At 46.7% G+C, this 23,868-nt stretch overlaps 1 protein-coding gene across 1 annotated transcript in view; it reads left to right on the forward strand.

Annotated features, from left to right (window-relative positions):
- Positions 1-19,940, forward strand: part of LOC108931651 (transcription initiation factor TFIID subunit 4-like) — a 35,930-nt gene extending 15,990 nt beyond the window's left edge. The window contains exons 11-15 of the mRNA XM_029246172.1: positions 8,996-9,126; positions 9,876-10,001; positions 10,489-10,545; positions 12,369-12,488; positions 19,723-19,940. Coding sequence (XP_029102005.1) covers positions 8,996-9,126; positions 9,876-10,001; positions 10,489-10,545; positions 12,369-12,488; positions 19,723-19,878 — 590 coding nt within the window. The 3' untranslated portion in view covers positions 19,879-19,940. The remainder of the gene's footprint in view (positions 1-8,995; positions 9,127-9,875; positions 10,002-10,488; positions 10,546-12,368; positions 12,489-19,722) is intronic.
- Positions 19,941-23,868: the final 3,928 nt, after the last annotated feature.

A 23,868-nucleotide genomic window follows, 5' to 3' on the forward strand; every position in this document is an offset into this window, starting at 1 on the left:
TGACCGAAAGGTGTTGTGTTTAGTTCAGGTCCTTGGTGTTGATGACTCCGAGAAATTTAACGCTGCCGAGCCTCTCCGCAGCATCTCCTCCGATGTAGATGGCCCTGTCGACTTCCCACTTCATCCTGAAATCTAGGACCATCTCCTTGCTTTTGCAGACACTGAGGCATAGATTGGTGTCCTGGCACCACCACTCTTCTCTGCCACATACGACGCCATCAGCAGCGACTCGTATCTCAGAGAAAGAGGCAATGTTTTCTTTTCAAATGATGTCTCTGCTGTGGAGATGCCGGAAAGAAATTATCCATACTGATAAACTCTTTAGTGCCTAATTATTTTTCACTTTGCTCAGATTTGTTGTTTATTTGTCGCCAGCAGACATTTTATCTGCGATTATTGCGACATGCAAACAAAATCTGTTTTAATAATGAAACTGCATAATTTGGACACTGACCTACATGTCCGCCCGCTGTGATCTATCACGTTGCCGTTGCTGTACGCCATTTTCCCACCGCGTTCACCATACTCAAGGTATCCACCCCCCGGAGCGCGCGCCCCCAACCGCTGTGCTTCTGCCACTCGGGGCTCCAGTAGGTGGCAGTGTTGAATAGAAGCGGCGCCTCGGCCGCCTCGGCCCCCTCGCTTTGAAGAAGCCGCTATCGCAGCATATGTTGTCAAAGTAATGTGCAAACGGCGGGGAAAAAAACACACTGACCCGACATGGATTCTCTTCCTTGGATTCTCTTTAAATGAACCTGAAGTAACTCTTGGATCTGATGCTGCTGCTGATGCTCTGTGTGTGTGTGTGTGTGTGTGTGTGTGTGTGTGTGTGTGTGTGTGTGTGTGTGTGTGTGCGAGTGAGTGAGGTCGGGGGGAGGGGGGCACTAAGTGGACTGTGTCAGGGGTTTTCTCTCTCCCTCCCTTCGTCTTTGGCGAAAAATATATGTAAGCCAGACATTTTGAGGCCAATGTTTCAAGCTCAGGCTTCGCTATCAGAGAACCGCTTTAGTTTCAAGTGTCCTTTATTTATTCGTTTACAGTCTGCTGCCTGATATACAGTGTTCTTATATTTATACTTATGTGCGTATTATGGGGGCAGCAGGTAGCATCGGGGTTAGAGCTTTGGATATGAAGGTCATAGGGTGAAAATCTCAGAAACTGCTCTAGTGTCCTTGAGCAAGGTACTCACCCTAAAGTGGTCCAGTCAAAAAAAAAAAAAAAAAAAAAAAAAAAGGGAAGTGCTCATCTGTATAAATGGGTAAACCATTGTAAGGAGCTTACCGCTGTAAATCAATTTGGAGAAAAGCTTCAGCCAAATTAGTGTGCGTGTATACGGGTGTGTACGCAGACAGCTCATAGTGTAGGAGTTAGAACTATTGCCTGTGGACTCAAAGGTCACAGGTTCGATCCCCACCTCTAGCTGTAGTACCCTTGAGCAAGGTGCTTACCCTCAATTGCTCTAGTAAAATTACCCATCTCTATAAATGGGTAAGTAGTTGTAAAGACGTTAACATTGTAAGTGGTTTTGGGGAGGAAAAAAGCATAAGCTAAATGAATAGACAGTATATGTATAATATAGACGCACACAAAATATTAAAGAAAAAAAAAAACTCCATGAAGGATCCGCTGGCCGTACCCGTTCGCAATTTTCCTCTAATGAAACGCTGGGTTTTTGTACGCCTCCTGTCAATAGCCAAATTTTGACATGTACCGCATGTCTGGGCTCTGATACTGTGTTATTGTGCAGCTGCTGACTTGGTTTGGGTTCCGTTCCTGTACTGCGGTCTAATGAAACGGGATGCCATGTGTGTTACTGAACGTAATAAAGAGCGAATAACCCGCCGCACGCCTTGAGGCGTGAAACAATGCCCCTAGGAAGGAGCGCCGGGGCTGCGGACGTCACGCGGCAGCACGGGGTGACGGCACACCTAAATGTCAGCGCACGAGGGCGAGCCGCTCATCTGTAGGACAATGTGGCTCCCTGGGGGCCGTACTGCAGTCCTATTCCCACGGCTCCTGTTTCTCACCCCTTCCCTCCCATCATTGTTTTTTTTTTTTTTTTAAAAGAAAATATTTCCATTATTTGCGGTTGCGGGCTGGGAGGGAGGGGGGGGTTACAATGTTCCTGGCACATCATCTTAACTTTTATGAACACACCTGCCTGCAAAGTGCTGTGTATCATTTCAGTTCTCCCTGCCCCCCCCCCCCCCCCACCCATCTCTCCCCAGGACCAAGTGCTAAGAGTCGTTCCCGACTTTATCGGCTCCTGTGCGCCAGGTCCCCCGGCACCACCGTGTCTCCGTGGAACCAAGGGTTCTGTGTGCCCTGACACGTACTGGGTCGTTTTCCCATAGGTTTTGTCTTTTACCTGCTCCTGGCGCCGGACACACCAGCAGTGTCCTGCGGCCCGAAAGATCGTTCGTGAAATTATTGCCAAATACCGTGGGTGGGTGGAAGTGCCATCCAGTCGAGCTTGATTCGCGGCGCACGCTCGGGTGGTTTCCAAGGCAAGGGAAGAACAGAAGTGATTTGCTGGTGCCTTCTTCCATACGTGTCTGGTGGTGTGAACACAGAGGGGAAACGTGCAAAGTCCACACACTCTCAGCTGGACTTGAACCTCAGACCCACTGAGCAGCTCAGAAGTTGTGAGGTACCAGCATTACCCACTGAATATGTACGGTACCTACTATAAAGACAGATTATGTCAAATAACGTGATACTGCAGTTATAATTGGACACATTTGGCATAAAATACAATTTTTCATCTTAGATATTTAAGGTTCAGTGTCACTTTTTAGTAAAAAAAAAAAAAAAATCCATTTCGTCTTGCTCTGTCACTTCGATTATTCATTTTACTTTATTTTTTTGAAATTTCCCCTTATTGACATGATACTACTTTGCCCGTTAATTTGTTTGTGCACAATTGACTTTAGTTGCGGAAACTTATTTCTGCATGTGGCCGTGCTAAATGTTAACAGTAAACTCTGTTTAATACGGTGGGATGATTAGAAACCAAAGCAAGGGGCCTCTCCCTTGAGTAGGATTCTACATTTATTTATCTAGCAGACACTTTTCTCCAAAGTGACTTCCAACAAACTCTATGTAGTGTTATGAGCCCACCCTACTTATTCACCGTGGTGAATTACACTGCTAGATACACTACTTACGCTGGGTCACTCATCCATGCATCAGTGAAACACACTCCGGGGGAACCTGAACAGCATGTCTTTGGACTGTGGGAGGAAACCAGAGCACCCAGAGGAAACCCACACAGACACGGGAAGAACATGCAAACTCCACGCAGACTGAGTGGGGGGGTCGCACCCATGTTCTCTCGCACCAGCCATGTGCTAGGAGACAGCAGCACTACTTGCTGTGCTACCGTGCCAATCCTACTGGACTAAGCGATATTTGAGTAGGATGACTGATAAAGAGGGACCAGGCTTCCGTGAGGGAGGGAGGATACGGGCTGTGAACCCGCAGGGGTGGATTCGGGATGGCAGGGACACTTGGGGCTGTACTATGCAGACTGGAGGGGCCCGTGCCTTGTCCCTGCAGGGCGACAAATGGCATGGTTTCACTCCATTCTCACCTCGCTGGAGAGATAATAAAGCCCAGCCTTGCCGTTGCTGCCGATGTCGCCCCTGTGGATGGGGAGATGGGGTGTCCCCAAGGGGCAGATGGCCGTTGATACCCCAGACCTGCTCACGGCGGCAGGGGGACAGGGAAGGGCAAGAGCGGTCGGAGGCCTTGTCCATCTCTGCCACGTCTTCCTTTATAGTCAGTGACAACGAGCGAATGATTAATCCAGCATTTATTCTGTAGTTTCTCAGGGCGTGTAACCATTCTTTATGTTCACGATGGCAGCGTCATGCATGTTAAATGTGTTATTTTTTCGCCGGTCCAAGCGGTGGTCTCCTTGGCCAAAGGGGCCATAAATGGTTCAGGTTCAGAAGGAGCTGCTGAAATCTTAGAGCTGCTGAATGAAGGCAAAGGTAAAATTAGCTTTATGACGCACGGAAATCTTTCAGCCCGCGCTGCCGAACGAGTCGTCTGTATTTCTGCGTTTGTCAATGTCCGGTTAGCTTTGTTTAAAAACCCCGAGAACTATACAGGTGTCTTGAGTTGTGGGGGAATCGGTGTTGTGTTCTCACAAAAAATAAACGTGGAGAATGTTTAAGAAAATGTCTACGGTACAAGACAGTGTTCGGTCAGCGTCATACGGACTCGACGACGGTGCACTTTGAGGACCGCGTTCGCCAGTGTTCGCTTTAGGGACTGCATTCAGCGGTACGTCTTAAATGTTTACATCTATAACCAAAGTCGCGCAACCTACGCTTAATATTAACGTGCATTGCAATGTTCACTTCTTTGCAAATGCAGAGCTGAAACATATGATATTCTCAGCGTTCTGTGTCGTATGACATTATGGACAACGGAAAGAAATGACAAATTATTTTATGTGTTTTTCATTTTGCAGCTCAGGTGCAAACGGGTATTTCTTCTAATATTTACTGTGTTTTCTCAACAGTTTTATACTAAAATATCTGTGTCGCCATTTCCCAGCAGCTGAACTGAAATGTTCATAGGATGGGGAATGACCCTCAGTGGCCTGGTTAGTGGACAGGTGCGATTACTGGTAGGGTTGTTTAACTGTGATGTTAACCGAGCTCCATCCATCCATCCATCCATCCATCCATCCATCCGCAACCTTGGTGATAATTTTCAGGGGTGTGCGGTGGTGCAGTGGGTTGGACCGGCTCTTGCTCTCCAGTGGGTCTGGGGTTCGAGTCCTGCTTGGGGTGCCTTGTGATGGACTGGAATCCTGTCTTGTGTGTGTCCCCTCCAGCCTCTTGTCCTCTGTTGCTGGGTTAGGCTCTGGTTTGCTGTGACCCTGTATGGGAGAAGTGGTTTCAGACTGTGTGTGTGCGCGTGCGCGTGCAATAGTTTTGAATGTCGTCAATATGCACTCTTGCGTTTGCTAAACTCATTTTGAGGTTATGTCTTGTTTCTGCTGTGTGATGCTTTGGGACGTACAACCCGCAGATGCTGTTGTACCTTCTGTCTGTCCTCTATGTGTGTGTATATACAGCGCGCACACACACACACACACACACACACACACACACACACACACATATATATGCACTGTTGAGATGCAGGCGTGTGCTGCTGAACCAGCTGTGGTTTCTCCCTTAAAAGAAGAGTGAGCTGATTACATTGACACTAGAAAGGGCTCTGTGAGGATAAGAGTTTTTTTAATACACAGAAAGGAAATCAAAACACTTTTGATCAGTGGCATCAACAATTGCAATGTTCTTGTAAAGCAATATGCAAATGCTGGCGATGTTGAATAAACTTGCCAGTGTGGCAGAAATCCACTGCGCTGCGATGAACAAAATCGGAGGGCTGCGGGCCTCCAGGGGAACGCAAGTCGCCGAGATGGGGATTTTTTTTTTTTCCCCCCCCTCGTCTCTCTCTCCCCCTGCTACGTTGTCGAACGCGGGGTGCGGAAAATGAAAGACACTACGGGGCTTGGGAGAAACTCAATCTAAATCAGCAGAAAGGAGAAATCTTAGCAAAACATGTAATAAAAAGCATGTTTTTGCTTGTGCCGAAGTGTTGGCTTAACAGGCTTAGGGAAGAAAATGACAGCTTGGATAGCGAGGCCTCTGAGGAGCTGCATGCAACGGGGGGCTGTTGTGTGCCCATCGTTTTATTTGTACAGTTTTGTGGGTTTTGCTCGGCTGTTCGGTCGCTCACTCGCTGTCCGTAGCTGCTGATGTGAAGACAGGGTCCCCGAAGCGCTGGGCGCTAGGCAGGGTGGGTACGCTGTGGACGGGACACCAGTACGTCACGGAGCGATGGCGTGCCGGCACTCCCTCGCTCACACGTGCACGCGCCGGGGGCAGTTTAGAGTCGCCGATGCACATGTCTTTGGACCGCGGGGGTGAAAGTCACGCAAATGCAGGGAGAACTTGCAAACTCCACGCACGCTGACTAGGGATCGATTCCGGCCCCCCACATGATGAAAAGGAAACCTTTAAGTGGTTGAACGTTTTCTGAAATGCTTCAGTTTGCCATGACTTTCTCTAATCTGCTCAAAGAACACACACACACCCACACCCACACCCTGCCACTACTTTTTGGGATGGGTCTCAAAACTCACCTCTTTCAGACTCACTCTCCGATGATCTCTTAAGAGCACAATCAATATGTAAATGTTTAATAATTTTTTAAATGAATGGATGGTGGATAAACCTTTATGTAGCTATTCACGTGATGCATACTGGTTCATATCTGTGTAGAGTTTGCATGTTCTCCCTGTGTCTGTGTGGGTTTCCTCCGGGTGCTCTGGTTTCCTCCCACAGTCCAAAGACATGCTGTTCAGGTTCCCCTATAATGTGTGAGTGACAGAGAGAGTGTTTTCCACTATTGTGTGGATGAGTGACCCAGTGTAAGTAGTGTATCTAGCAGTGTAAGTTATCGCGGTAAATTAGGTGTGTGGGCTGATAACACTACATAGTATCCACTGGACGTCGCTTTGGAGAAAAGTTAAATGAATAAAATTTATTGAAAAGGTTTTTTGCGATTCTGTAGACAGCGCTTGTAGGACCGAGTCAGGTTGAGGATCAGGTTGGGTTTTTCTGGTTTGCGACTCATCCCTGTTGTCTTTATATGTTGCTTTTTATTAATATTTACAGGAGGTCCCCGATTTACGATGGGGTTATTTTCTCCGAAACCCGTCATAAGTCGAAAATATCATAAGTCAAAAATGCATTTAATACGCCTAATACACACCTCTGTGTGACAGACCGGGAGATGCAAATCCCTGCCGCTGCCCAGCATCGCGACAGAGTGTCGCTTCGCATATCGCTCGCCCGGGAAAAAAAATCAAAATTCAGAATTCGAAGTATGATTTCTACTGAATGTCCATCGCCAGCTCACCGTCGTAAAGTCGAAAAAATCGCAAGTCGAACCGTCGTAAATCGGGGACCACCCGTATCTGTTTCCATACAGCGGGCGGCTAATTATGCAGAAATGAGGCATTTTTACCTGCCTCGTTTTACTTTCAGGCATTTTACTCTGTTCAATAGCATCTCTGCTCATATCAGATGTTTTGGGACAGATACTTGGCGTCTTAAACCTAATCTCCCCCCCCACCCCCAGTGGGGTTGATCTGGTTATTTTCTGACTGTGCATGTACAAGCAGGGTTTGAATATTGTGTTTGGAGTTCTCTTTTAATAAAAGCCCTGTATGGAAACAGATACTGCTTGAAGCAGATGCACACTTGTTCCGTAACGAAACAAACTGCATGCCTTGTCATATTTACAGTCATATTGACGGTCTCAGCCGTTGATTAAGGTGAATCTAAAATGACAGCCGAAGTTGTGTTTTCCGTGCTGCTGAGTGAAAGACGCATGCGCAGCGGTCTTTCGTCCTTTATGTCGTAACCCCCGAAACGTGCGTCGAGCACGTACGCCATCTCGCGCTGTTTCCCGGACAGACGGCAGACCTGCACAGCCATGCACTGACCAAGCAGTTATTGATTGGAAATAAATGTATGAAAATGTAGGATAAAAAAAAAAAAAAAGTGGTACAAATGATACATTTTGTTTCGAATGATATACGTTGGTGGTGTTACTGTTGTGCATGAAACAAATTTTATTTAGTTATTTGAATTTGTTTTGGAATTTTTTTTCTTTAATCCAGGATATAATGATTCCCTCCATAAGAAATAATGGTAATTTGACCCCGTCGTGAGGAATTTTCCGACCGGCAGTTTCACGAATAAATGAAACGAATAAAAGGATAAACGACCTTATGTGAGGATTGAGCGTTATTTGATTTGGCCGGTGTTTCAGGTATGGAATTTAACTGCAAGCGGCTACAAAGGAGGAAGAAGTCCACCCTTAGAGATCAGGTGCGGGCTGTGTATGTCACTCTTATTCCAGCCGTGCGGAACTCCTGCATCAGGCCTTTCCCTCGCACCTTCCGTATCTGTCAGCCCAGACCGCTTGTGTAACGTGTGCCGTTTGGGGCGTGCGTGCGCGCGTCGGGGATCCCCTGCTGACGGGAAACACGAGGACCCGAGCCACTAATGGCACACCACTTCCACGTATGTGAGGTGCTCATGCCTATGTCTGCATGCGGATGCGCTCATCTCTACCCTCGGTGTTTGGTTTCCCGGTGACGAGTTCCGCTGCGTGTCTTCCTAGGGGCGTAAGGAAGGGCCACCGTGGGGTGCTCTTGTGGTATCGGGGGGGGGGAATTGGCCATAAATACCAGAAACGCATCAAGTGGAAACCGAGCCTCTCAAGGGCGGTGGTCATTTCAGGCCACTATTGGAAGTGCTGACCTTCGGTGTTGCGTGATGTCCTGGTGTGTCTCTTTCCGGTTGCCGTCTAGCCAGGCAGTAGCGCGGCTTCGAACCCCTCTCTTCTTGCGTACTGTAACCTTGGCGTGCCATAATGGCAATTCCTTCACTGCAGAAATGATTTTAGTAAGTAAAATTTGACCGAAACGACGGTGAGACCGAGATGGGCCAGTTGAGTGAAAGTGGAAGGGGAGATGCTGCCGACCCTCGACACGCAGCAGGGTGGCCGATTCCGAAAAAGATTCGGGGAAGGGTCTTGAAATGGAAGTGCCAGTTTCTCTAAATTATTTTTGAAATGATAGGATGTGCTGATACCGGTCGCCGCTTCTTGTCACGGCACGTGTCGAGCATCGATCGGCGTTCCCGTTGTCGGTGTCCCGCGAATGACCCTGCAGACAGTGCTCCCCGAGGCCAAATGAGCCGCTGTCTATTTCCTGATGCTGCAGGCAGCCTTTTATGAATTTAATGTCTGCGGTCTTTTGAAGTTGAGACTTTTACGGGGAGAACGAAATTCTAATGTCCCTTTACCCCTCACTGAATGACTTTTCAGGGATTTGTTGTACGCGACGTTCCGATTTTTGAGTTACGTGACCCCGCAAAATGGGTTTTCTCCACAGGTAAGCGGCACGGCGTCGCGGATATCGGCACGGATGTTGTGAGCCTTGTGTCTTACGCCACACAGGAGCGGTTAAGGGAGCTGGTGGAGAAGCTGACAGCAGTGGCCCAGCATCGAAACGCATCGTACAAGGTAACCGTCCCTCGCTTCTCGGACTCAAGCAGGCGGTCGAGAATTCCATGGGTGGGCAACCCTATTGCCAGTCGCCCAAAGTGGCCGATTGGTTGTGAAAGTGCGGCGAACTCGAGCTTGTCGTGTTTTGGCTGTCAACGTTTTCCGAAGATGGCGTCAGCGTTGGGATCAACGTGCGTGCCGATGACAGGATTCGTCAAATCGGTATACGCATCTTCAGTTGTTGATCCAGTTTAGAGGCGGAGCTCAGAGGTGCATCGAGTTCAGATTTTTACCCGACAAAACAGTTGTCAATTTTTGCATAAACTTTTCTCATTTTCCAATGTAACCAAATTGTTTAATTTGTGTGCAAAAAAATTCCCCCCCCCCCCTTTGGTTGTTTTGTTTCAATTATTGATTGAGCAGCTTCTCTATTTTCGCATGGCGTGGCGAATTTCCCTCCTCATTCACCAAGCCTGCGGCTACGCTGAAAACTACTTTGCCCACCCGCAAGCTACATATTCTGTGTAGGGTGTTGAACATTATTAATCAAACCGCATTTCTCAGCACTCGGTCTCAGAAACACTGGGATGACGGGTCTGTGCGTTTAAAAGTTACGATTTTTCTCAGTAGTAACAGTTTTCCCTTTTTTCTTGGGTTTTATGCAGCATCACTTTTTTATGTTTCTTAGTGAGGTTTTTTTTTTTTTATTTTATTATTTTTATTTTTAAAATCCTTCCCTCTCTCTTCCCACCCCTCCTCGGTCGCAGGATGACCTGACCTATCGGCAGACGACTGACACTCGCTCCCAGCTACGGTTCCTGGAGCAGCTGGACCGGCTGGAAAGGCGCAGGAAAGAGGAGGAGGAGAGGGAAGTGCTCCTACGCATCGCCAAGGTACACGGGACTCTTGTCGCCTCCATCACGGCAGCAGGGCTTTGGGTCACACATTTCGAAATGGAAAAACACGTGCACAAATGTAAGTTCTCACCCTGCAGTGGTGTGCTAGACTGACAGTGAGGATAACATTTTTCAGTGTTTTTCGCATCTTTTGGATGGTCTTGGATTTGATTGTTCATTTAGATCCTTCTGTTTATTTTGAGCCTTTACTCGAAACATAACCTAATTTTAAAAATTGAAAATGTGCTCAGTCTCAATACCTCCTTTGAAAATGATTCCTGGCTGCATGGCATACTCAACACAAAAGTTTTACTCACCTTTGAGAACATCCATGCCTGCTTGTGTTGTATGATGTCATCATATGCTTCACATTTATGCTGAAATCTCAAATTTATATATGACCCATAAGTGCTGCACTATAATCCCCCCCTCCCCTCCCCCCCCACTCTGATTTCTGTTTTTCCCGTTTACTGTTCCCCCGCAGAGCCGTTCAAACCGAGAAGACCCTGAGCTGCTACGACTGAAGCAGAAGGCCAAGGAGGTGAGGGGAGAGGTGGTCTGCCTGCCCAATAGTGCTCCTGTAGTTTTTTTTTTTTTTTTTTTTCTTCTTCTTCTTCTTCCCCTCCTTCCTTTTTTTTTTTTTTTCCTTCCTCTGTCTCCCCGCAAGTCAGGTCAAGGTTTACTCCGCTATCGCAGGCAATTTCCTGCTGCCCTTGGGGGGGACGTGGACAGCCGGAGGCAAGGGCAAGCCAACATATTACTGGGTGGCAATATCACTTTTGTTGCCACTGCCAACGGTAAAACAAAGATGCACATTGTGTGTGTGTGTGTGTGTGTGTGTGTGTGTGTGTGTGTGTGTGTGTCTCTGTGTGTTTATACACATGCACATAAAATTGATATATAGATGGTGTATATAGTGACATATAGCACTTTTTAGGTGTAGTAGTATTTCAGCCTTCTACAAAAGGCTATAATTTTTCAAGATAATTGTTCATTTTGTAAATCTGATACTACTTATAATTCTTTGGCTTCAAGGTGGCGCTGGGATTTAGTTGTAAATGGAAAGCGCCCCTGGCTTTTAATTTTCTGGGCCCAGTAGTTTTTTTTTTTTTTTTTTTTTTTTTTTTTTTTTTGCGCCTCTGTGATGGAGCCCTTGTTTTTGCACAGTTCAGGTTTGGCTCTGGGGCTTCTTATTGTATAGCTTGGACTAGTTAAGCTGCGAGTCCCAGAGGTCTCCATGTAGCAACTGTAGAAATCAACAAATAAGTTAATTTACGTCTTCTGCCTCCTCACAGTAGCTGACTTTTACATTTCCCAATATCCATTTCCTCACTTTCTTTGCCCGAGAGAAAAGGCTTCACTAATTGGAGCTTATTTTAATTGAGCCTAATATTGAAGCTAGCTGGAGTAAGGCCCTCGAGCAAGCAGGGAATAGAATCAAATGAAAGCACCTAAGGATGTGTGTGTGTGTGTGTGTGTGTGTGTGTGTGTGTGTGTGTGTCTGTCCGTGTGAGAGCTGAGCTTGAGAAAGGTGGGGTTTAATGCCAGGGGGAAAAAAATATATATACTTGTTTAAAATCATTTGGAAATATTCACATGGAACGTCTGAAACGGCTGTTGCTCTTTGCTGCAGATTCAGTCGAAAGTGTCGTAAACAATAATCTAGGAGCTGCGTGTTTGGAATGAGATCCCTGTTCTTTATTCCGTCCGTTGCGCGTATAAAACCACCTACACTCTTTTTCTCGGGGACATGGCAATGACCACACTACAGACCTTTCCAAAACCGAGGGCCAGCTTTAAAAACTGAGAACGGAGTGTAAAATATGCCATTTATTTTGGTGGAAGAAAGTTGTTGGAACTGGGCTGTCAGTGCAGCTGTGCACAAATCCCACTCTGTGTGTGTGTGTGTGTGTGTGTGTGTGTGTGTGTGTGTGTGTGTGTGTGTGTGTGTGTGTGTCTTTCCTCACATTCACTAACTAGAGGCTGTATGTACTTTTAGGCCATTTCTTTTGCCGAAAGACCTGAAAAATCACTCCAGGACGTGGGTACTGATGTTTTATAGATCATCTGACACGAGTAGAATGTGTTGTCATGTGCTGGATGGGTCGCGAAGCCTGTGGGGTTTACCTGTGACGGCACACACTGAAATGAACATTTTTCTCTAGTTTGTCCTGCTGTATGTGTCCTGTGTAGATTTTTTTTTTTTTTTTTTTGGCTATATTTGAATATTAATTATTCCTCACACCAGATATAGTGTATTAGTCAATAGAAAGCATGCTGCGTTATTTATCTATTTATTTATTTTTTTTTTTATTAAAACATTCTGTTTTTGTTTTTCTTCTCTTGGAAAAAAAAAAAAACCAGATGCAGCAGTTGGAACTGGCACAGACGCAACAAAGAGATGCAAATCTGACTGCGCTCGCAGCTATTGGGCCTAGGAAGAAACGACCACTCGAGTCCCTGGGCTACGGATCGGGAAACGAGGTAGAAAATGTATTTACATTAACGGTTTTTCCTAGCGTGTGTTGCGGTGTCGCATGAATATGCATCGCTTGTCGTTGGGGGCACCGAGACGTCGCGTGCTCCTCCTCGGCCCCGTCTGTTCCCATCTTCTCTTCGCTCGTAATGTTTTTGTACTGAAACGTTGAATCAGATGAGTGACGTTTTCTCACGCTGCGCGGGAGCGTCACTTTTGATGCCTCGCTGGCTCACGTCCCTCTTCGCTGTTAGCGGTGAACCTTGTGCGTCGCTCTCCCTTCCTGCATGAGCGTGCGCGTTTCGCATGCACCTGGTCTCATTTTTGCTGGGCAGTGGGTGGGGGAAGTGCCATCAAAGATGCTCGCTGTCCTCCAGGTTGTTTTATTTATTTATTGTTGAACTCCACGGTGGGTCTTGCTGCCGGTGTAGTGGTACCATGGTTACGGAGTACAGGCTATTCGGGATGGGAGTTTGTGCCTCGCCCTCGGAGCTTTGCCCAGGGCGAGGGGTACAGTCGTGCTGTGATCTGTGGTGCTCCTGGTTGTATCCCCCCCCCCCCATTATTCTTGTTTCTAGGGGGTTATAGGTGGGGTGGCGGAGTCCCGTTGCAGCAAGGTTCTGATGCAATGACTTCTGGGCTGCCTTATAGTTGAGTTCCATAAACCAATGGAGGATGCTAATGCACGTTGGGGAGCTGCTTATCATATTTTGTCTACATTTTTCTTAATTTAAAAAATGTGCCATTTTTAGTAATTCATGGCGTATTTACTTATTTATCAGATGCTTTACTACAAAGTTAAGCATCTTTAATCAAGCGTGTACATCTTTAACCAAGATGACTTATAGTGTTACATATGGCAAACTAAACTTCCCCCACACACACACACAAAAGGTAGACTCACCAATTCACCTGAACGGCACATCTTTGGAGTGTGAGAGGAAACCAGAGCCCCTAGAGAGAAACTGCTGAAACACAGGGCAAACATGCAAAGTGGATTCAAACCCACGTTCAGTTGCACAGTCCAAGCGCAGTGGGACGGCAGCGCTACCTGCTGTGCCGCTGTGCCGCCGAATTGTGCTGCATTACACGGAAAAAAACCTTGGGGTGCATTGGGCTGTTGTTCGTCATTAGCGTCTGGGACACAGAGCAGTGCGTTGGAGCCATTCCCTCAGCCCAGTACCAGTGTGAAGTGCGTTTTGGCGAAGGCTGCACCAGGTCCTTTGGCAGCACCGCTCTCATGGCAGAGGTAGAAGCAAGCCTGCATCCATTAGCTGGGATTTCCATATCGTTCCAAGGCATGCCTTCTTAGCGAGACTCTCGCCCCGCAGCGCTGCACCCGCCGGAACGGCGCATCGTGCGGGACCACAGGTGCAGGTTTCCACATGCTGGCGTCCTTCCGCGTCCCAGCAGCGCCTGCGGGGCGGAGGAACGGCCACTGTGGAACAAAAACAGCCGTCCGCCTGCCCGCCGCCCCCCAGCACCGGAGGCCGCTGCCCGGAGGGGCGTGCCCCGCAGCCGAAGCCGAGCTCGCGGCTTCCCTCGGAAATGCAAACCGGGCAGCGAGGCTCGGAAGAGGGCGGCGTGCACCGTTTTATGCATTGCTCCTGCAGTACTGAGATGTGCCCATAAAACACATCCAGTTCTCTGGATTTTTAACTCCTACTGAGACGGGGAACAATAGATGTCCAGGTATTCTGAGAAGTCACTGTTGCTGGTTGTAATCTCGGGGATGGGGAGGGGGGGGAAACGCCAAGCAAAAACTAAAGGAATGAAAATCAGTCCTTAAGCAGAAAACTTTTCTGCTTTGCTTCTGGTTTGTTACAGACACAATTTTTTTTTCTCAAAAGCTTCACATTACACCTGATTTATGCGCCCTCAAAATGAATGAAGGTAATGCCAATTATCTGGTTTTATTGAATATGTAGTTTTGTGTAGTTTTCCTTCGGATGATTAAAAAAAAAAAAAAAAAAAATCCTGTAAGCATGAGAAATGATTATAAAAACAAAAGTGTGAGCGCATTCAAAGGGATTTACAATGGAGGGGGTGAGTGGTTTAGGGACATTGTGCTCGAGAAGCAGAAAGCGAGGATGCTCCGAGGGGCGTTTCTGCCCTTCAGATGTAACAAAATTAACCAGTTGGGGAGAATAACAAGACGCTCAGCAAGATTTTTAACAAAAGGCAACATGCAAGATGGGCAGAATCTGCCCGTACTTGAGCATGCAGATTCCTCTCAGAAATATCCTAATCTCCATCCATTCGCCATCCAGCCCAAAGGGCTGCTTGCGTGCACGGAAAGTTCCGTAACGCGCTTGCCGCTTAATGATGTCAAAAGAGAAGTAATGGCCAAGGGATGGAGTAAGCACTTTTGGACTGTGTGTGTGTGTGTGTGTGTGTGTGTGTGTGTGTGTGTGTGTGTGTGTGTGTGTGTGTGTGTGTGTGTGTGTGTGTTTCGTCTGATTTTGCTGAAAAGTGGCGTATAAGATTCGTGCGGGCCTTCACATACAAACTCTTATGTGCGCGGTACAAGGACGAATAAAGGCATACACCGTTTTCCTCTTGCCTTTGTACAGTAGCCTTACAGTAATACGGTAGCGTTTACTCCGGTGAGCTCGGCAACGATCTGCAGCAGCGCGTGTCTACAACCCTGTTTTGGATGAGTCATGGGTCCAAACTTGAGAATCACTTCAAACGAGATGTTGGCCACACATTTAGATGTTGTACCTAGCTGTCCAACGCATGATGCCCTGAGGCAGACCTAGACATTTCCTCTATTACCATTTTGATTTTTTTTTCTTTTTTTTTTTTTTTTTTAAATAACATAATGTCTGAGCCATGTTATTTCCAGAGGCATGTAAAAAATGTTCTCTTGTTGACATGGTACACCGAGGGTGTCAACCAGGTAGGTGCGGTCATGCCTTGCAATATTTGAATTTGCTCGAAATGCTAAACGCGTGGTCGTTCCATTTATTAATTTTCTTCTAGTTTAATGAATCGATCAATTAATTAATTAAAAATAAACAAGTAAATAAATGAATACGTGAAGGTTGCACCACGGCTCTACTCCAGCTGCGAAGGAAGCCTTCGCGTCGGAGCGTCATCTCACTCTGTTTTCGTGTAAGGGGCTGAGGAGGGTGTAAATGGAACACTTTCAGGGACTTTTAGCTAACAAATGTATTGAAAGATGAAATCGAAACCTGTTAATGAGATTTCTTTCCTGAAGGCGTCGCTCCAGGTTATTTTTTATTTAATGAGCTGTTCCTACGTTTTCTTGTGAAATGTCTGCTCCCTTCCCCTCATCAGCGGTGCAAAGCTACAACGTGGGAACGTTTATTTATTTATTTATCCGGGGTGAATAAAGCAAAACAATTTTGTTCCATTTTTTTCGTATCGGCGCGCGTTTGACGTGCTACAAAAGCAATGATTTGAAAGCCCGGAAGAGAAAGGACGAGGGTTATTTTTATTTTTGTGAAATGAAGGTGAAGGATTTTTGGAACTGAATACTGCTGCGGGGTCTTTTTTTTTTTTTTTTTTTTTTTTTTTTTTTAATAAATATTTTTATTTTCCTTTTTTGTATAAAAGGTTCCCAGGCTAATGACTACAGAAAAAGCAGACTTTCACCTCCCTCAAGTTGCAGGGAATTATAAAGGACGTCGCTGTTGGGTTACTGCTGATCCCCAGGGGTTTTCGTTTCATTTAGGACATGGCCCGGGGCCCCTCCATTGCATCCTGTTGAATTGACCTCCTTTTCAACTCTGAGCTGGCAGCTGCACTGCCGAGCGGCCCCCTCTCCGCAGGGGCCCGGGGCGGTCGCGTGACTCACGTGACCTTCGACCTTCTGTGCCGAACCAGGAAAACTGTTGCCCTTCTCACTTTTTGAAGAAGAGGGGCACGGAGGGAGGCTGCAGTGGAGGCGCGGTGACTCGATCGAGATTTTTTCCCCTTAATTTCCGAGGACCGTTCCTCAGCGCCTCGAACCGTCACGGATGTTTATTGCTGCCCCTTTCGTTTGTTTCCGCGCTCGCCCTCGTCGCGCGTCCGCGTGCTTCGGCGTTTCGGCAGACCTATATTCTATTTTTGCGATCGAGATTAAGCCGTGACCATAAGCACTACTCCAGCTTCTCTCGCTCACTGGCACCGTTTCAGGTCTTGGGGGAGAAAAAGAAGATGCCTGTGCTGCAGAGGAAGCGTCGTAAGAACGAAAGGTAGCCCACGGTTGGTAATTGTGGGTAACGGGCAGAGGAGGGGGGCGGATGACCACACGGCGCCGGCCGACCCGGACGCTCATCCCACTCGGTCCGGCAGCACGTTCGCCGCGCTCCGTGGTTATTTGGGGGAGGGGGTGCTACATTGTTCCGTTTGCACGTACGTGGCCAGGGGCCTGTGACCGGCTGCCTTCAAGTCCCTCTTTAATATCCTAACTCCCTGGATCATTCAGAACATCATTTTCGTGTGATCGTGGAGAAGGAAGGACTCTTGAGTTGGTACAGTTGTCTTCTGTGTCAGGAGGAAGACCTGCCTTTGGTGTCTGGAGTAATTGTAATCTTTACTCCTTCACATATTTGCGGATGCATCATGTACCGCTTTTGACTAGGGATGTATTGTGTCACGTGCAGGTAAAATCCTTATGCTATATATTTATTTAAATATGTATTTTATGAATGCATGTGCTCAGCCACATGTAATATTTCACCTTTTTTTTTTTTTTTTATCAAAGCACTCGTACGTATTTACATTGAAATATTTGTTCCACGGAAGGCCTTGTTTTAATTATGTATAAAATTAGTTGTGCGTTTTTATTTCTGAAATTAATATTAATAAGTCAAAAGTTTTGGGCAGCCTTTGGGTAAACTAGAGTAATTTGTATTTTTGAATGCGTGCCTTTTTAATATTAAACAAATACCCCAGCCGTTAAGGATATTGCAGCGTTGCTCAGTAATTGCGCCGGTGAAGGGAATTCACTGGAATAATGTCTGCTAGGACCAACCGGGGTGTCGATCCGCTGTCGCCGCTACGAGACGTGGTCCCTGAGTGGGGATCAGCCAGTAGCCTCTTCTCGTGGCCATCAACACGAGACCGTGTGTCACCAAGTGCAGGTGGACTTTCTTTCGCGCTCCACGCGCTGCGGTCTCCTTTCTTATTTTAACGCCAGGCGTTGCGGACCGACGGAATCCACACGTTCGACAGTTGAGTAAAAGACGTAAAACTCCCGCCTGGTGAGGGGGGCCTCGTGCAGCCTCGTGGCAGTCGGATGAAAGAAACCACATTTGCGATGGAGAAAAGTTGCAAATGGCTCAGATTTGACTCGAATTTGAGGAGGGGTTTAATAGCAGTACATTAGAGTCATGTGTGGTGTTTTTTTTTTTTTTTTTTTATTTTTATTAAAAAACTCCACTGGTCCATTGAGCTGTTGTCTCCATTGCGATTGCTGCAGTCAATTGTATGACCCAAATGGGAGGGGATGCTGGGTCTTTCCTCTGGCATCTAAAATACACCCACATGTATAAAGCAAGAGCTGAGAGTGAAAACTGTAAAATATCTCACAGGTATGATCACGTGTTGCAGTGCAATAAGTTCCAGAAGGGAGTGCAGATGTTGTCGTGCACATCAAATGCTCGTTTTTCAAGTGGAGGAAAATGAAACACTTTGGTTGTCCACATATTTGGAGAGAGAAGTTTTACTTTTTAACAGATCCCTGCTGTTCATTATCATCGTAGAGAAATGGATCTTACTACTGCAGCACTTTTTTCCCCTTGTGTTTTAAAGCACTTTTTCTATTCTGAGAACAGCCTTTTTTCTGGGGGGGGGGCACCATTGCAATCTGGGATCAGATCTGCTTTGTCTCAACACATTTCTACAGCAAGGGTGATGTGACCCCCCTCCCCCCCCCCCCCCCCCCCCCCCCATGGTGAATGATGGTGAAGAAGCCACATCTCCACCCACTGGCACGTAAAAAGCACATTAACACGCACGTTATGCCTAAATACATAGGACCACATGAGCGTTTGTGTCCTTGGAGTCACAGAGCCAGTTTGGCTAAGACAAGAGTTTGTGTTTGTGTGGGTCCTTGTGGCTGAATTTTACCGCACCTGGTTACCTGGTTAAGCGACTCATCTTCAATTATTTTTTTTTTTTGTTTGTTTTTTTTTTTTTTTTTTTTTTAAATAAATTCTTTGTGTTAATGTAGCTTGCATTAAGTCCCCTCCCACACCCATATGTGCGCCACTGGAAAGATGTTTTGCATGTATAATGTTTGCACACTAATAAGACATCATTTTAACTTCTATAGCATGTATTTTGTTAACAAACATACATTATGGAGGAGAACCTTATGCATGAGCAGAAGCCTTACTGTGGAATTTTCTGTATTAGTTTAGTTTAATTAGTTTCTAATTTTTGGTTTATTTAATATAATCTCCCTAAGGCAGGTAGATATGGAAATTAAGCACTAGTTTTTGCCTATATAAATTCAAGATATTACCCAAAGCCTTTGAACAAGATTACCCAGATGGCCTTGCAGCAGTAGTGCCTTTTTTCCTGGAATATGCATTGTGCGGAGAGCTGCAGGCTTGGCCTCGGTCTCTGTGGGTGCAGCTGTGGGGAGGGAGGGGGGTGTACGGCAGCAGCCCCCGCCTTCCCCGCCCCCCAATCCTGCCCGGAGGGGGCAGCGCTTCCTCCAGCTGCACCGTCCGGGGGCGCCCTGCTCGGTGCGAAAGATGGCACCCGACAAGCCGAGCCTCGCGCTCCCGGCCGCGCGCTCCGGGCCTCGCTTCCCGCTGCCGACGTCCGTGTGGGCGACGGCGTCGCGTGTCGCAGGCCTTCGCGCTGAACCCAGGGGAACGGCTGATGAAACTTTGACAGCGCAGAGGCCACGAAGATCCTGAAATCCTTTTGACGTGAAGTAGGGCTTTCTCTGCCTCCTTTTCATTTACCTTTGAAATACTCCCCCCCCAACATTCTTTCATGTTTATCGCTGGGTCAGTGTGCAGAGCTGCTGGTGTAATTTTCGAACCTGGGAACACATCTCTCTCCACAGTGTCCGTGTGCACAAAGAATGGAGTCTCTACTCCTGGAGAGGGTATGAAATGTGTGAAGTTAATGTACACCCGGAGCACTGGACTTAATCCCGTGACTGGGTCAGTGGACCTCTCTCAGGGTTCCCTGGGAGTCCATTTCCTCTGAAGTCTCTCTCTCTCTCTCTCCCTCTCTCTCTCTCCCCTCGTCTCACTCGCTCTTCTGCAGGCACCTGGCGCTCTTGCTTCCTCGGCCTCCTCTGTCGTCAAGCAGTCGTCGGTCCACAGGGTCACCAGGGTCAGCCTGCGGGACCTGGTCTTCTGCATGGAACAGGACCCGGCACTGAGGCACTCGCTCTGCTTGTACCGGGCTCTGATCAGATGACCTTTGGGGTCACGGAAGCAGCGCTCTTGCACGTGGCTCTGCTGTATCGGTCTCTCTCTCTCTCTCTCTCTCTCGCCGCTCCTTGAAAACCATCTAAGCACTGTTACAACACGCATAAAGAGCTGCCTAGACAAATCACGTTTACATCCACCATGTACTTCTGTAAGTGGTGATGAAAGCAATTCATCTCAGGGTCACAGCATATTGTCCATGTATCCTTGGACTAATTTCCTGAAATGTCTAATTATTAGGTCCAAAATAAATAATATATTAAATTACAGTATAAGTGAAAGGATGAAACAAGGATGTAATTTGATAGAGTACTGTTTACAGCTGAATTTTTCAGTTGGATTTTTTTTTTCTTTTTTTTTTTTGCATTTCATGTAGTGTTGAGGAAACCTACTCAGAATGTATAAAGAAGGAAGCAAATGGTTCAATATTTGATTCACTCAAAGGCTTTATATAGAGAATATATAGAATATTAATATGTATGATCATTCCTTAAAAAGCACTTAACTTGAGCGAGGAAGCGGACAGGGGGGGAAAAAAAACTGCAAATAGGCCTTCTTGTAAGCTGAAGTTGTAAGGATGAGCCTCCAGGTATGGTTTATAGAGTGTTATTTCTCCTTATACTTCAGAAAGTCCTGATGTTCTTCTAATGTTCTACTGCAAATAGGTATCTGATGGAGAACTATTGTCCTTCTGTCCAAGCATTCCATAGGGAAATGTCATTAGCAATAACACTCTTCCAAAATATTTATAGCGTTTCCTTTGGGCAAAAGATGTACACATTTCTTCATGGGGGGGGGATAAATGCCAAATGACTGCTGAATATTGCACTGTTGTAAGTGCAATTTGGATTTTTTTTTTTTTCCCCCTTCTTCTGGCCAGTGATGAGAATGTATTGTGCTTTTGTCTGGTGTCTCCAGATATCTCTTCATACTTGATTTCAGAGCTTTAATTTTAGCATGAAAACCAGATAAGTTGGTCTTCAGCTAGAGTGCATTTTTGTTATTAAAAAAATTGTTTGGGATATTTAACAATGTTGTACTGTGGAATAAAGTCATCACTGCTTAAACTGCTCTCATCATGCATTTTCTTTTTTTTTTTGGTCCTGGCATTTATGAAAATTCAAAGGGTGTGAGGATATTGAGTTGAAGGGCCCATCATATGGTAGAAAATGTACAGCCTTAACTGTTTCCAGGCCTGAAGTGAAGTTTCTTGCCTCCTAAGCATCACATTTTAATACCCTAGTATGAAAGAGGCAGCGGGACGTATTTTGCACATTCTTACCTGTTCACGATTCCTGTTTGTGGCTCCTCGGCGCTAATCTTCACAGAGAACGCTTCCTGCTTTGATTAGCGAGCGCTGCCTGGGGGTCGGCTTAATGGGAGATCTCACCTGAGATTGCGTCTGGAGTGAGGCGAGGAGCCCAGCTGGTGTGTTTAAGGAGAACGGGAGAAAGGTGTCCATAAATACCGGTCTCTTCCTCGTCGGCCTATAGCGCCCCCCCCCATCTCGTAACCGAAGGGCTGCGAAGACCGCGTTGTGCTCTTTGGCGCTTGCGTGGGGAAGGCCGGAGCCTCGTGCACCGTTGTGCGAACAAACACTCTTCAGCCACCTGGGCTATAGGTTGGAAACACGTGCGGGGGGCGGGGGGTATTTTGCAAAGCCGGTCAGGGTTAGGGTCTTAAAAACGTTGACAAGACTGCATTGACTGCCGCAGTCGTGACTCTCTTCCTAATGGACGATCCTAATTTGCCCCCCAGAATTCATCCAGATAACTAAGCAATCCTGCTTTGCGAAATGCTTCAGGAAGCTGAAGTAATCCTGTAAGGGTATAAATTACTGTGTCCTATAGCAAGGAACATCGAAATGGAAATGTGGCCGTGCGCAGGGTTCTGTATCCTGGTGAGATCCCCAGGACATCTCCCTCTCCTCGTAAATATGTAGGAATAGTGGAAGGGAGCGCTCTCGTAGAGCGGGCGCCTCGAAAGGGCTGCCTCCGATCGCGCGACACCGAACCGCGGCTCGTCGTTTCGTCCGAGTCTCGATTCCAGATGGCTGCCGGTTTGCGCTTTTGTTTCAACTCCGCGTTTAAATGAAACGCCTCTTCTCTTCGCAGGGCCGGGCCTGGAAGCTCGGCTCGATGGATTGTGCACGGCGAAGCCTGCGCTCCTGCCAGAGGGGCGAGTGCATAGTTTAACATAAGTGATGCCAGCCTGGGGCAAAAACAGAGCAGAATGTGCCTGCGGAGAGGAGGGGCTCTGACCAATAATGTATTTATAGTTCTGTTGAGATCCGTCCGTTGTGTTCCACATTGCCTACAACTATGTCTGTCCTCAGCAGTTTTTTTTTTTCTTTTAACCCCTGACTCGGCACTGTGATGGATAGTCGCCCTTAAACGCATGCCCACAAATTGCTAAGCCCTCGTGTAAAAGCGTGGCGGACTCTGTTCTCCCCGGAACAGGCCTGTTGGGCCGGACAAACGGCCGTTCCGGTGCTTCGGCCAGAGACGCAGGACTCCTTAGCCACGGTGTCCTTAAAAGCAATGCCATTAGGAAAAGGATATAGATATATAATATATGGTCATTAGACCAGCCGGATCTGGCACGTTTTTCCCTATTATTGTGTGTGCGAAGGGTTGCAGGGGAAGCCCTGAGCTAAGCCTTCTGTTTTGTTCGCCAGCACTCTTGCAATATAGAGCTGAGCATTAAAAATAAATTTACGCTTATTAATTTCTGAAGGCAAAGTATTTGTGCGATGTAAAATGAAATGGTTTAACACCGTATTGCGTCTCGAGTGAAATGTTAGACGATTAGTCCTCGGGCTTTCTCTGGAGGTCTCGACAGTCTTTGCAAGCAGAGCTTTGGCATCTGGACCACTGGACTGACCATCGCTTACACAGGACTCCCCCGTTTTCGCACTGAGTGGGATGTGGACGGGCAGTTTACCCTCCAGCCTGGTAATTCTTTGGAATTACTATCATATTTACAGGTGCTCCTCGACTTACGGTGGGGTTCCTTTCTGAAGGCGTGGTTGTAAATCGCAAACCTCCTTCTAGGGTTGTATTTGAACAACAGGGATGTATAAAGAATTAACAGGAATGAATGCTTTGTTATTTTTTTTTCAAATGTCACACATTATCCATGTTAAAATAATAGTAATAGTAATGTAGAATATACAGTACGGTACTATCATAGTATTTTCATGCGGCATTATTCCTTTTACTTTAATTAAAGTCTGTCCTCGTTTGCTTTTTCTGCTAGACCAGAACATTCATGTCTTTGCTGTTCATTTAAAAAAAAGTAAAGTAAAGCAAAGTTACTCTGGGGGCGGCTGGTAATGCAGTAGTTAGTGCTGCTGCCTTCGGACCCAAAGGTTGTAGGTTTGAATCCCACCTCCAAGTACCTCTTGGGCCAAGGTTTTTATCCTAAATTGCCCAGCTGTATAAATGGGCAAATAATTCTAGTAAGTCATTTTGGATAAAAGCATCACCTAAATAAACAGATGTAAGTAACCTGAACGGCATCACAAGCAAAACGTTCGGTAAATAAAATGCAGTGACTAATAGACACGGTGATGAGTCGATAAAAAGTATGGTTCCTCATGCTGCTACCGGTCCGTGTTATCGTACGGCAGGTGGAGCGGTCACCGTTAGACATTACAGCCAAACACCTGGACTCAAAAATAATGCTATATATATATATATATATACAGTTGACGGAACGGCCGTCGTAAATCCGAGTTGTCATAAGTCGCATATGTCGTAAGTTGAGGAGAGGCTGTACTTACATAATTACGTTTCGGCTTCGTTGGGCTCGACGGGGGACCGTGCATGTGCTGCTCCCTTTAGATAAATAGATCCGGAAAACGGTTTAAAAGTCAAGTCGTGCGTTTTGTTCCTCGAAACTGCACGCGGTCTTGAACGACTGTTCTTTCGCATTGAAGTCACAGTCTTTGACTTCACGTTAGTGTTGAACGGCACGG

This window comes from Scleropages formosus, chromosome 19 (assembly GCF_900964775.1).
Source record: "Scleropages formosus chromosome 19, fSclFor1.1, whole genome shotgun sequence".
Classification (NCBI taxonomy): Eukaryota; Metazoa; Chordata; class Actinopteri; order Osteoglossiformes; family Osteoglossidae; genus Scleropages; species Scleropages formosus.